The 14086-nt window shown below is 36.6% G+C and overlaps 1 protein-coding gene across 13 annotated transcripts in view; it reads right to left on the reverse strand.

Moving 5' to 3' along the window:
* Positions 1 to 14086, reverse strand: part of ZNF280C (zinc finger protein 280C) — a 65543-nt gene that overhangs the window by 12853 nt on the left and 38604 nt on the right. For all 13 annotated transcript variants that reach the window (XM_024988490.2, XM_024988493.2, XM_024988487.2 and 10 more), the window contains 5 exons: positions 13613 to 13770; positions 12841 to 12941; positions 11926 to 12072; positions 4798 to 4929; positions 253 to 566 (listed from right to left, as the gene is read on the reverse strand). In XM_024988490.2, the coding sequence (XP_024844258.1) occupies positions 253 to 566; positions 4798 to 4929; positions 11926 to 12072; positions 12841 to 12941; positions 13613 to 13770 (852 nt within the window). The remainder of the gene's footprint in view (positions 1 to 252; positions 567 to 4797; positions 4930 to 11925; positions 12073 to 12840; positions 12942 to 13612; positions 13771 to 14086) is intronic.

Below are 14086 nucleotides of genomic sequence, written 5' to 3' on the forward strand. Positions count from 1 at the left end.
TCAACTATCATAAGATATAAGCACAAATTATAAGATTAGTGTAGAAGATGGCAATTATAAAATAAGTATAGTAATTCAAGTTCTGTTCAGCACTAGTAAAAAGTATGTTTTTATTTATTTTCTTGGCCTTTATGCCAGATAAGTGATTATCATGTAAATGTGCATTATCTGGTGATATGGTAAGCTATATTAAAATAACCTTGAATATTTAATATTGAAATAGAAATGTATATCAGGAATAGAAGATATTACCTTAAGTTCTTCAAAGCTACGCTGATTTTATTTCTCCTGTTGCGCTTTTTCTTTGGCTTGTAAGAGGTTTTTGCTCTGCATTTAGCTGCACGTTCCTTACTTGTACTAGGCTTACTTTCAGTGGATGTAGTTGCACTAAACTCTCTTGTCTTATATTCATTTGCATTAGATCTTGGAGAACTTCCAGTAGTTGTAGTTTTAGACGTTGAAGGTGAGACCTGAAGACAAGTGCTTGAAGAAGTACTGGAAGATAGAATACTCTTGGAAGTTGATGGTCCTGAATGAAGAGATTCAATTGAAGCTCGGATAGTGACCTATAAAAATAAAGGTAATATATACTTTTAGAAAATTAATCATCACATTAATATTAAAAAATCACACTTTATGCAAAGCATAATTGGTTTTTGACAAGGGTGCCAAAATAATTCAAGGGGAAAACAATAGTCTTACCAACAAATGGTGCTAGGACAGCTGGATATCTACCTGCAAAAGAATGAATTTGGACCCTACCTCATACTAAATACAAAAATTAATCCAAAATGTATCAAAGACCAGATGGTAAGAGCTAAAACTGCAAAACTCTTAGAAGAAAACATAGGAGTAAATCTTCATGACCTTGGGTTAGGCAATGATTTCTTAGGTATGATACTAAAAGCACAAGAAACCAAAGAAATAACAGATAAATGGACTTCACAAAAATGAAAACTTTTGTACTTCAAAGGACATTGTTAAGAAAATGAAAAGATGACCACAGAATGAGAGGAAATATTTGCAAATCATATCTCTAATAAGGGACATGTATACAGCATAACTTACAACTCAATAAAAGACAACCCAATTAACAAATGGGCAAATGATCTGAATAGGCATTTCTTCAAAGAAAATATACATATGAAACAAGCATGTGAAAAGATGCTCAACATCATTAGTCAGTAAGGAAATGGAAATCAAAACTCCAGTAATACATCACTTTAGACCAACTAAATGGCTATAATGAAAAAGACAGGTAGCAACATGTGCTGACAGGATGGTGGAGAAATTTCAGCCTTCATATATTGCTGGTGGGAATGTACAATGGTACAGTAGTTTTGGAAAACAGTTTGGCAGTTCTTTAAAAAATGTTAAACATAAGAATCATTATATAACCCTTAGGTATTCCACTCCTAGCAATTTCACTCAAGGGAAATGTCCATACAAAAATTTGCACATGAAATTTCCCGACAGCATTATTCATTATAGCCAAAAAACAGAGACAAGCCAAATGCTCACCAATTGATGAGTGAATAAATAAAATATGGTATATTCATACAATGGAATAATATTCAGCCATAAACGTACTGATACATAAGTACTAATACAGTCTTAAAAGAGAATGAAGCACTGATACAAGCTACAGGATGAACCTCATGGAGGAACCTCAGAAACATTATACTAAGTGAAAGAAATCAGCCATAAAGGATCACATATTGTAGATACTATATGGTTCCATTTATATGAAATGTCTAAAACAGGAAAATTCATAGGGACAGAAAACAGGTTAAAGTTTGTTGTTGTGGAGGGGAAATTGGGAGTGGGTGCTAATGGATATGGGGTGACAAAATGTTCTTAAATATATTGTAGTGATGTTTTCACAACTCTGTGAATATGCTAAAAACCAATGTACTGTATACTTTAAATGGGTAAATTGTATGCAAGGTATATGAATTACATGTTAACAAAGCTGTTACCAGAAAAAAAATCACTGCCATACAAAAAGTTAAATATCTAAGTATAAAGTGAAGTCGCTCAGTCGTGTCTGACTCTTTGCGACCCCATGGACTGTAGCCTACCAGGCTCCTCTCTCTGTCCGTGGGATTTTCCAGGCAATAGTACTAGAGTGGATTGCCATTTCCTTCCCAACCCAGGGATTGAACCCAGATCTCCCACATTGTAGACAGACACTTTACCGTCTGAGCCACCAGGGAAGTCCTATCTAAGTATAAACTACAATCAAAGAAGTCTCCCGTTCACTCTAAATTTTTGTTGTTGTTCAGTCACTGAATCCTGTCTGACTCTCTGCAACCCCATGGACTGCAGGATGCCAGGCTTCCCTGTCCTTCACTTATCTCCTGGAGTTTGCCCAAACTCATGTCCAATGATTTGATGATGTCATTCAACCATCTCCTCCTCTGTAGCCCCCTTCTCCTGCCCTCAATCTTTCCCAGCATCAGAGTCTTTTCCAATGAGTCAGCTCTTATTCTATAAATAGTCATACCAATTAAATGAAATTCACCTCAGTATTTATTTACTGCAGTAATACTGGTTTTGTATTGATGGCATTTATATGTTAACATAAATTTTATAGGTTAAAAGAGCTCATCCTATGGCTATTTTATGTTCTGATATAACTGAATAGCTAGAGGTCAAATTTTAAATCTCAAATCCTGAGATAACTCTGGAAAGGCCTGCATAACTCCTTGGTAACTATAAAACAGATCTCCACAATCACTATGTCACACTCCAAACATATAATATTGTACATCAATTATACTTCAATTAAAAAAAAAGTACCTACACCCCTCTAAAAACAAATGAACAGATCTCCAGTAAATGTGACCTGCTCTCTCTGGGAGTTCATCGAGCAGGATTTATGGTTCCAAAGGTTACTGTGGCAGTTACAGCAATTCATCATACAGCATGGTAATACTCAATTTTCTTAGAGGGAGCTAATAAAAAATTTATCATTTAATATTCAGAAAAATAAATGTTTGATTATACCCATTTGATTAATAGTGAAAAAGTTACCTATTAACATTTTCTTTAATAACTTGATTATACCACTGCCATGTACTTAAGGAACAGCAAATGAGGAAGGCCTATGAAATACTTGTGGCTTAGTATCATACAAAAAGCGCTGAAATAGGAGTCAAAAAACCTGAGCTTAACTTTCAATACTACCTCTTCCTAGCCATGTGACCTTGAGTAAGTAACTTATCCTAAGCCTCCTCATCTGTAATATGGGAATAATACCTGCCTTCTCTACCTCATTGGTTTGTTACAGGGATTAAATCATAGAATGAATGAAAAAGCACACTGAAAACGTAATTCTGAAGTGCTAACAAGTGGGGCACTGAAGAACTGATGCTTTTCATCTGTGGTGTTGGAGAAGACTCCTGAGAGTCCCTTGGACAGCAAGGAGATCCAAGCAGTCCATCCTAAAGGGAATCGGTCCTAAACATTCACTGGAAGGACTGATGCTGAAGCCGAAGCTCCAATACTTTGGCCACCTGATGTGAAGAACTGCCTCACTGAAAAAGACCCTGATGCTGGGAAAGACTGAAGGTGGGAGGAGAAGGAGACAACAGAGGATGAGATGATTGGATGGCATCACCGACTCGATGGAAATGAGTTTGAGCAAGCTCCAGGAGTTGGTGATGGACAGGGAGGCCTGGCATGCTATAGTCCATGGGGTCACAAAGACTCGTACACTACTGAGTGACCAAACTGAACAATCATTTTTATTATTATTATACTATACTAATTATTACTATTATTATTAATAAGGGAAGATATGAGAGAGGATTTCACTGCTTATACTAATATTAGAATTCTGCATGTCTTCTTCCAGCATGGAATGAATGGCCTATAGGGAAAGATACTGGATAGCTTCTCTCCCTCTAGAGCTTCAGAGCTCTGCTTTCCATTATTTTAATGAACTCAAATAGCAGACATACTCACATTCAAAGGTTAGTACTCAAAATATGTAAGTGTTTGGGAATTATTTCACTTTGGATTATGTATCTCTCCACTGGAGCAAACAGTCAAAAGCTGACTTTATATAAAGAAGTGAGAGAAAACAGATATACATAAGGCAAATAGGGAAAATGAAATTTGTAGTCAGATGTATGTTTGCTCACTTAACACAGCAATGTTAATCAAGAGAACTTGCTTCTCTAAGAGTAGTTTCAGTAATACTAACTTCAACAAACCATGGCATTCCAGGCATTATAACAGATGTTGGAGACACAAAGATAAATTAAACATGATTCCTCCCCAGCTGAAGCAGACATATAAGCTGCCAACTGGAAAAGCTCAAAAACAGACTATAGAATATTGAAACAACACACTGACTCAGTCTACAGTTCATCTAGTTGCACTCACTACTAATGAATATGCTCCAATATAGCACATTTCAATCAACTCAAAAAACAATGGGTAGAAAATTTTCTAAGCATAAGAATGATAAAACCTAAAAAATTTTTTTCATGACAACCAGAAGTCAATTTTTAATATTATAAGGGGTTTATTTCTATTGTCATATAACATTAGAATACAACCTATTTAAAATTCACTTTTTGGGGGATGCAGACATAGAGAACAGACTTGCAGACACGGGAGAAAGGAGAGCGTGGGACAAACGGAGAGAGCAGCATCTGTGGCTGATTCATGTTGATGTATGGCAGAAACCCACACAATATTGTAAAGCAATTATCCTTCAATTAAAAATAAAGAAGCCAAAAATAAACATAAAAAAAAGAATACCAGGGGGAAAAAAACACAACTCACTTTTGTACCAGGAGGCAATCCCTCCAGCTCTTTAGGCTTTATAAATGTCCGATGTTCGAGCTTGTGAACCAGTTTCTCCTTGTAGGTCAAAAATTGTAGTCTGCACTGTGAGCAACGATGAATTCCTTTCTTCTGTTTACAGAAAATATTAGAAATAATATTAGAAAGAATAATTTCTACCACCACAAATCCCAGGATCAGAAATTGCTCTTAATTCTAAGAGCTTAAGAATTTAAAAGCCAGAATTTTACCACCTCGTATCATAAATAATACCAAAACATTTCATTTTTAAAAAGTACTTCTTACATTAGTATTTGGGTTTCAAAGTATTTGTTATCATACAGGTAATCAATATAATTATATCAATTAGATTACAGTGGGACAAGTCCTATGCTATTTGTAGTATGAGTTTGTTTAAATATAAATGTGAAGTATAAACTATTCAAACATATGACATGTGAAAATGAGCTAGCTATATTACATTTTGTTTTTGAAAAGATCAATAATGTTATTTCCATTTGTTTTGCAAGTTGGTAAAATAAAGTGAACTTTCCAAAATTAAGCAAATTTAACCAGATAACTCCCCACAAAGTTATGTTATAGAAATGGTTGTATAAAGCAATGTTTGTCCAACAGGACTTTAAACAGTGATGACGTTTTACAGCTGCACTATCTGAAGTGGCATCCACTGCCACATGTGGTTATTGAGCACTTGAAATGTGGCAAGTGCAACAGAGAATGGAGTTTTACATTTTATTAAATTTTAATTTTAAACTAATTTAAATAGACACATGTGGCTAGTGATATTGGACAGCATGGCTATAGAAGCATAAATCAAAACAACTGATCTGAATCTACTATTTGAGAACTCCTCGACCATGTTCCTTCTCAAAGCTGATCCTTTTATTTTTTTTACCAATAGGAAACAGGACCCGAGAGACATGTAAGACACTTGCTCATAGCTACTTAGTGGTTTTTCTACTACATATCAGCAACTGCAATTTTTATGTACATGCACTTGTCCATTAAAAGATGTATTTTATATTTATTTGTAAATTTGGAACAACCTAAAAATACAAAAGAATGTTTTCTCTAGAAGTGTGTTTCCACAGGCTCATCATTTCCACTTAAAACACAAGTAACCATTTAGGAAAATCCAATGAAATCACATATATGGAACTATCTAGACATTACTGGTGCATAACAGGCATTGGAGAAATGCAAATTCTTTACTAAGTTCAAAGCACTATGTAACTATAATGCATTTGTAGTACTATTTTGGTTTCATCTTATTTAGAAGTAATGTTAATTGGATCATATCACGGGTATAGCCAACATAAATTCACCTGTATGTGCTCAAGAAAGGGGAAAGAGGGAAAAAAAAGTCAAGAAGCAGATGGCAAGACAACATGACAGAAAATTGCTCAGATATAGCTGCCAGAAATCTCTTCTCTGCTTGTACTTATATCTCATCTAATTTCATGATTTCAAATAGCATTCATCCAACTGCCTACTCAACATCACTATTTGGTATCTAGCATGCATTTCATTCACATGGACAAAATTAAACTCCAGATTTTCCCCCATCCACCCTGCAAAAAATCTGTTCCTTCCCTAGTCTCTCCAATATCTCAATATATGGGAACGTCACTCTTTTGCAGCTGCTCAGGATGAAAGAAATTGGTCACTCAACTCTTTCTCTCATGCCCCACACCCACCCCATTGATAAAACCATAGTCTTTCCACTTTTCATCACCTCCTACCACTGCCACCAGATCAGTTCAAGTCACTCACCTGGACTCTCATGGCAGTCTCCTACCTTCTCCTGGTTTCTACTCTTTTCTCCCAACAATCTCTTCTCTCCACGGCTGCCAGAATGGTCTCTCATGTGCTTAAGCACTCTAATGGCTTTCCGTAACACTCCCAAATCCTGACCGTGGCTTCCAAGGACCTACAGTATCTTCCCCACTTTCTCTCGCTACAACCTCAGTTCCTACTACTCTTCCTCTCACTTGTTTACCATGTGCCAGACACACTGGCCTCCTTGTTGCTCCTTGAACATCTAGATATATGCTCACCTCACTGCCGACTGGTTCCTCTGCCTGCAACATTCACTTCCAGATGGCCACATGGCTTACTCCCTTATTTTCTCTGGAGAGACTTCTTTGACCACCCCATATATACATTAAAAAAAAAAAAAAAACCTGAGAAACTGCTCTTTCACCTCTTAAGCCCTGGCATTCCCTTGCCTCCTGTATTTCCTTCCTATGGTACTTATCACGTGCTTGAATACACATACATTCAGACATAATATGCATTCTCATTCTGTCTCTCTTTCCCCCCCATAATGCAAATTTCAGAAAGCACAAACTGTTTTGGTCACTTGTATAAAACAGTCCCTGGCATGTATTAGGCATTAAATAAATATCTGTTAAATAAACAGTGAGGTAGGCAGCAAGAGAATGACAGTACATATGAGAAGCAGGCACAATTAAACTAGTTTGAAATATCTGCCATTCCATTTATTGAGCATTTACTCAGAGCCCTGAGATGAGGACATTGATGATTCCCTTAGTTGGACTCAAGTCTTTCATATCTCTTATTACATGTATGCTTGTGATGTGCTAAGAATAATACAGTACATTTTTAAAATAACATGATGTTCAACCAAAAAATGGTGACCTATTCCAAGGAATACAGAAAAAACTGTATTGAACTTTTTGACAAAGATATTATATTGTCTGGGTGATCTGAGGGTCTTCAAGGCTAATTGTGGCTATCTGTAATACTTGCCTTTAGATCTAATGCCGGCTGGTGCACTGGGACGACCCAGAGGGATGGTGTGGGGAGGGAGGAGGGAGGAGGGTTCAGGATGGGGAACACATGTATGCCTGTGGCGGATTCATTTTGATATTTGGCAAAACTAATACAATTATGTAAAGTTTAAAAATAAAATAAAATTTAAAAAAAATAAATAAATAAAAAAATAAAAAGCAAAAAAAAGAATGACTCTTCAGTAAAAGTTTGGGACATAGGTCAATTTTTGGCTTTGCCAATTATTAGAGAATGTGACATTGGGCAAATTAACTTACTCTCTATAAAGCTTTGTTTCCTTATATGTGAAATGGAAATGATTACTTACTTGGTTCATAAAGTGGTTGTGAGGATTAAACAAGATAATCCAAGTAAAAGCACTAGTGACTATCGCACAGCAAGTGATATGTTAACTGCAAGTGATATATTAACCGCTTGTTATTACTATAAAGATCTAATGAGGCTATTTAACACAAGTGAAATCCTTCATTATTTCTTAAAAGTTGTACAAACTATTGCTAGCTCTAAAATCACTCAATACTTAACAACATATTAATTTAAGGAAAAGGTTACAACCAAAGTCTTCAAAAAGAACAAAATGACCCACATTTATATAAAGAATTCAACAATTTTTGTCTAAAATTGCCCTAATAGTATCTTAATTACAAGCTTATAAACTTGCTCAGCTATAATTTTCAAGTCCTTCATGAACAATTATACAAACTGCAAATACTTTGAAGGATGTCTGATGATCCTTCTTATTAATACTCTTTCCTCTACTGACTGCTGACTGCTGACCACCTACCTGGTAGGTATGCCAAACTTACAAAACAAATGGGCACCCGTGGTGTGTCAGTACTCCCTGGTTTGATGACTCAGTAGAAGGACTTATAGGGCTTGAAAGTTGTTATACTCACAGCTATGATTTTTTACAGTGACAGGATATAGAACAGGATTAATACACGAAAAAAGTGCATGAGGTGAAATCTGGTGGATACTGATACCAGTTTCCAAGTGCCCTCTCCCAGGAGAGTTGCACAGGACATGCTCATCAATCCCCCAGCAACCAATTGTAGTAACAAATGTGAATTTTGGGGGGTTTTGTTTTGTTTTCTAAGGAAGATATTTTGAGTCTAAAAGTCCAGGTTTTTTATGAGCTTCAGTCACCAAATCTTCAGATTCCCAGAAGAAAAGCAGGAATTCACCACAATCATATTCTTGCACAAATGATCTAGAAAAGCTGGTACAACATGGCTCAAGGTTTCAGGCATGTAAAACACTTATCAGTTAATAACAAAGGCTCAGTTTCCAGGAGTTAGCCAAGGGCCAGTTATACAAGTAGGCCCTTCTGAAAATGTGCATGATTTGAGCAACTCAGACTTGCTGGATTAACACTTTCCTATTTACGTGGCAAGTTAAGACACACAACTCACACTATGAAGACTGATTACAGATCAGGTTAAACCACTTGGGAGAAATAGTCCACATAGCAGGCCCATCCATCTCTTTACCTTTCTAACTAAGCATCTATTACTCTTTTCACATCCACACCTCACTCTGGAGCTTAGTAAAGCACAAGAAAAAGAGTTATGTTAAAAGTTTTGCAAAAAAATAAAGCTACTGCTTTACATCTCTTTGTTGTTGAGTCTCTAAGTTGTTTTTGACTCCTTGAGACCCCATGGACTGCAGCACCCTAGGCTTTTGTGTCCTTCACTATCTCCCAGAATATGCTCAAACTCATGTTCATTAAGTCTTTCTTTCAAAATCAAAGGTCAAAAGATAAAATAGCACCAAGATCAGTGTTTCACAAGCTCTATTCCTCAAGAGATGTTAAAATGTATTGTGCAAACGAAGGATTTAATGGTTAAATAAGTTTTGGAAACAACATATACCGTATTCTTTGCTTGGAAATTTATGATCTTTTAAGTAGTTTTAGCACGTGAAAAGCTCTGAAAAATTCTATTAAAAATAAAAAGCTATTTTGTAAGTTCAGCCATTTACTGAATTTCTTTTTCCAGGAACAATTTTAGAGTAGACCATCTATCTACTTGGTATCTGATGGAACACTGCTGGGGAAACTTGAATAGAAAGATTTTGCTATAGGTTTGTAACAGTATTGGAATATATGTGTATATTCTATTATTTTAATTATTATTTGTGTGACAGTGTAACTGTCATTTGTCTGGGGTTAACCTTTGGTTTCTCTTTTTTGGATATTTATTTTAATCTAACTTAATGCCATAACAAAGCACCTGTTGTAACACTGTTCCTGGCCAGTGATCCAGCCCTGAGCCTTTCTAGTGGGAGCACTGACTCCAAGACCCTACACAACCAGAGAACTCCTAACCCTGCTGCTGCTGCTACTGCTAAGTCACGTCAGTCGTGTCCGACTCTGTGTGACCCCAGAGACAGTGGCCCACCAGGCTCCCATCCTTGGGATTCTCCAGGCAAGCATACTGGAGTGGGTTGCCATTTCCTTCTCCAGTGCAGGAAAGTGAAAAGTGAAAGTGAAGTCGCTCAGTCATGTCAGACTCTTCGCGACCCCATGGACTGTAGCCTACCAGTCTCCTCTGTCCATGGGATTTCCCAGGCAAGAGTACTGGAGTGGGGTGTCACTGCCTTCTCCACTCCTAACCCTAGGGAGTATCAAATAGTAAGAACTCACTCACACAAAGTAAACCACTTCAATACAAGACCTGGAATCACCCAACCACCAGTCACACCCAGTGTAGGACACCTTATCCAAACAGCAAATAATAGTGAGGTGAAATACCAGGACCAAAAAAAAAAAAACACAAAAAACCAAGCGTGTTGACAGAACAAAGGTGATCCTCAATGTATCTGGATACTCTGTTTTTATGATTTTTTTCCAATTAACACCTATAAGTTGATTTCATGATCATCTAATGACTGGAACTGAAAGCAACATTAGCACAAGTGCTGAAAAAAATGACCATGGATAATGCATTTGATAATAAGAAAATGTGATGAACTGATCAGTGAGAAGACAAAACTTGATTATATTATCAGATTCAGTAAATTCACTGACTTCTGATTTTGGCAAATGTCTGACTGCTCTTTCAAACACTTAAGAATAGGCTCACTGTTTTATCAAAGTTTTCAGCCCACATAAAAGATAGTCTAATTGCGTCAGGAAAAAGAACCAGCAAGCATAAAATGAAAATTTAAGGGAAAGGAGCAAGCACTAGTACCTATATCCCAGAAATTACCAAACAGAAGTGTCCAAAGTCATCCAAGAAACAAGTTACAACCTAAACACAGTTCTTTGTCATAGTTCACATCTACAAATGTGTCACTGCTGTTTCCTTTGTCACTTGCTGCTGCAAGAGACCATTCTGGATCTCTGATGATAACCACATGTCTTCTCGTAATAAAAAATGGGTTAGAAAGTGGAAATGAAGTTTGAAAAGAGGAAAACAAAGTATTATGAATCCTCAATCTTACCTCAGTTAAAAACTTATCCTTTTCCTTGATCTTGATTGTGCTGTGCTTAATCGCTCAGTCATGTCTGACTCTTTGCAACCCCATGGACTATAGGCTGCCAGGCTCCTCTGTCCATGGGGTTCTCCAGTCCAAGAATACTGGAGCGGGTTGCCATGCCCTCCTCCAGGGGATCTTCCCAACCCAGGCATCGAACCCAGGTCTCTCACATTGCAGGTGGTGTCTCTACCATCTGAGCAACCAGGGAAGCCCGTGATCTTGATTAACTACCTTTAAAATAATTCCTATTCTTACCTTTTTTTTTTTTTTATTCTTACCATTCTTAAACCCTTGAAATATCCAACATAAATATTCCATTCATCTTTCCTCTTCCCCTCCACTTTAGGCTGCTTACTTCTACTTACCTTTTATAAATTTCACTATTAGTGAGCCTCATCACCACCAGGAAGCAGACAAGGAAAAGAAGTGGAAGCTTCACAAGTATTTCAGCATAAATTGTAAATTAATTCTGTTATTTGGAACAACTTTGCTTTCCTTCTGTTTCCCTGGTGGCTCAGACAGTAAAGAATCTTCCTGCAATTCAGGAGACCTGAGTTTGATCTCTGGGTTGGGAAGATTCCCTGGCGAAGGGAACCCACTCCAGTATTCTTGCCTGGAGAATCCCATGGACAGAGGAGCCTGGCAGCCTCTACAGTCCATGGGGTCGCAAAGAGTTTCCACCTGAGCGACTAACACTTTCACTTCACTTTCACTTGCTTTCCTTCTAGAATGAATCTAACCAATGTTCTAAGTTTTAGATATATAACCTTTTCACTAAGGCAAAATGAACAAATAAGAACTGCTGCATCTTACCTGATGCTTCATGTAATGATTCATGTAGGGAGTTGCCATCCTACTAACTTTGAGGCAAAATGGACACAGCAAGTTCTTAGTATTTTCATGGGACACTCTAAAATGAGTTTCTACATCAGTAAATGATGATGATCTAAACTGGCAAACCTAGAAATATAAAGAAGAGTTAATTTAACTTGAAAAATTATAAATGATATGCAATTATATAAAAGCAGGAACAATAACTCATTTGTTTAGAATAATATTATGTACTACAAATTCAGCTCTGCTGCTTATACAACCACGGATCCTGATACTACAAGTAATACAGATGATTTCTGAAACAGAAAAATTGTCTTGCAAAGTTTAGGGATATATTTCTAAACATCCATAGCTTCCCTCCTCCTTTTCAAATCTACTGTCCCCAGCTTGACTTGAATTTTCAAGCTCTGATACCCCTTGATCTATAAAGTTTTTCCTGTTAACATGAAATGGAGCATTCTCTTCTTTGGATTTTAAATAGCATACAGATTATAACACAGGCAGTTTATCTTTATCTTGCTATCTTATTGGGAACCACTTCAAATTTTGGAAAAATACTGGCCTAAAAGCCTTTGAGTTTCTCATAACTAACAGTAATTCCTATTTCTCTACCATGTCCATAGTCTTCCCTACAGGGTAAGAAAGCCTATATGTTTGTCTTTCTCCAGCAGGGCTTTTTGTCTGCCTAGTACAGGGGTCAGCAAACTATGGTCCAACGATCAAATCCAACCCACCACCACACATACATGGGTTAAACCAAGAGTTTCAAATACTAAAGAGGTTCTTCATTTTGGTAACTCATTTTTATTTAAATGGTTTAAAAAAATCAAAAGAACAGTACTATTTCATGAAAATTAAACAAATAGCTAGATATACAATAAAATGTCTGTGTACCTGGCAAATATATGGCATTTCACCAGGTTTATGAGTGTCCTTCATATGTTGCAGAAGAATATGTTCAGTGTCAAATGATAATTCACAGATTTTACAAATAGCTGAAAGTGGAAGAACACACATTACACCGTTTTAAAGATGTATATAAATCAAAGATTCAATTTGTACATCCATAGCAACAACAAATAATAATAGTAGCGTTGACGGCGGTTCCAACAATTTTACAGTTGTTAACTTTGTGACGCTGTTCTAAGGACTTTACTTATTATTAGTTTGCTTTATTCTCATACCATCACTGAGAGCAGTACTGTTAACCTTATCCCCTTTTGTCAGATAAGGGACTTGAGGCCCAGAAAGATTAAGTAACTTGCCTGTCATCTCACAGCCGTTTTAAGAGGCAGAGCTGAGATCTGAATTCAATCTAAGTCCAGACTCTGTGATTTTAACTATTGCAATAGGCAGTTACTTTTCTTATTAGAATATAAATGAAAATCACCTATTTCATATCCCCACGAAGTAGGGGATCTGAGTTTTCTAATTTGCCACCTATGTACAATGCATGAGTTATGCCAAGGATATTACAAGTAGGACTTCAACTTCAGTAAGTAATTGTATTGAAAAGTTTTTACAAGTTAAAATATGCTTTCAAGCTTTCCCCAAATTACCAAATCTATTTCTTATTCTTATTTTTCCATCAGAATTCTTAAGGATGCCCGATAGGTTAGCTAATCAAAATCGTTCATGTTCAAGAGTTAATAAAACTGTGACTTACTAGAAAACTCAAGGGGAGTATGTGTACTCTCAATATGACACTGCAGTTGGAATGGCGTTGGGTACTGACGGTAGCAGTGCTGGCAGGTGGTGTGGTTTTCCCAACTCTCAGTGTTTTGCTTCTCAAGTTCCAAATGATGCTTCATGTGGTTCATAAACCTACACATGATAGTCAGCAGGTACAAATATTCAAATGTATAACCAAAGACAAATCTCACAAGTATCTGAACTTACATGTTAAAAATGCAGGTGCATTACTCAAAATAACACCTCCAAAGCCATCAATCCTCTCGATATTTTTTTCACACTTGCTATTCAAATTATTTGCTCTTTTACAATTCATAATTCCAAAAGCTTTACAATCTCACATTTTCTTGTTTTTTGATATAATGCTTTAGCAGTTCAATCAAGAGAGATCACATATGATTCAGCTCTTCCTTGAAGCTGGAACTCAAGCAATTTGTTTCCTCTAGAG

The sequence above is a fragment of the Bos taurus genome, chromosome X (assembly GCF_002263795.3).
Source record: "Bos taurus isolate L1 Dominette 01449 registration number 42190680 breed Hereford chromosome X, ARS-UCD2.0, whole genome shotgun sequence".
NCBI classification, from domain to species: Eukaryota; Metazoa; Chordata; class Mammalia; order Artiodactyla; family Bovidae; genus Bos; species Bos taurus.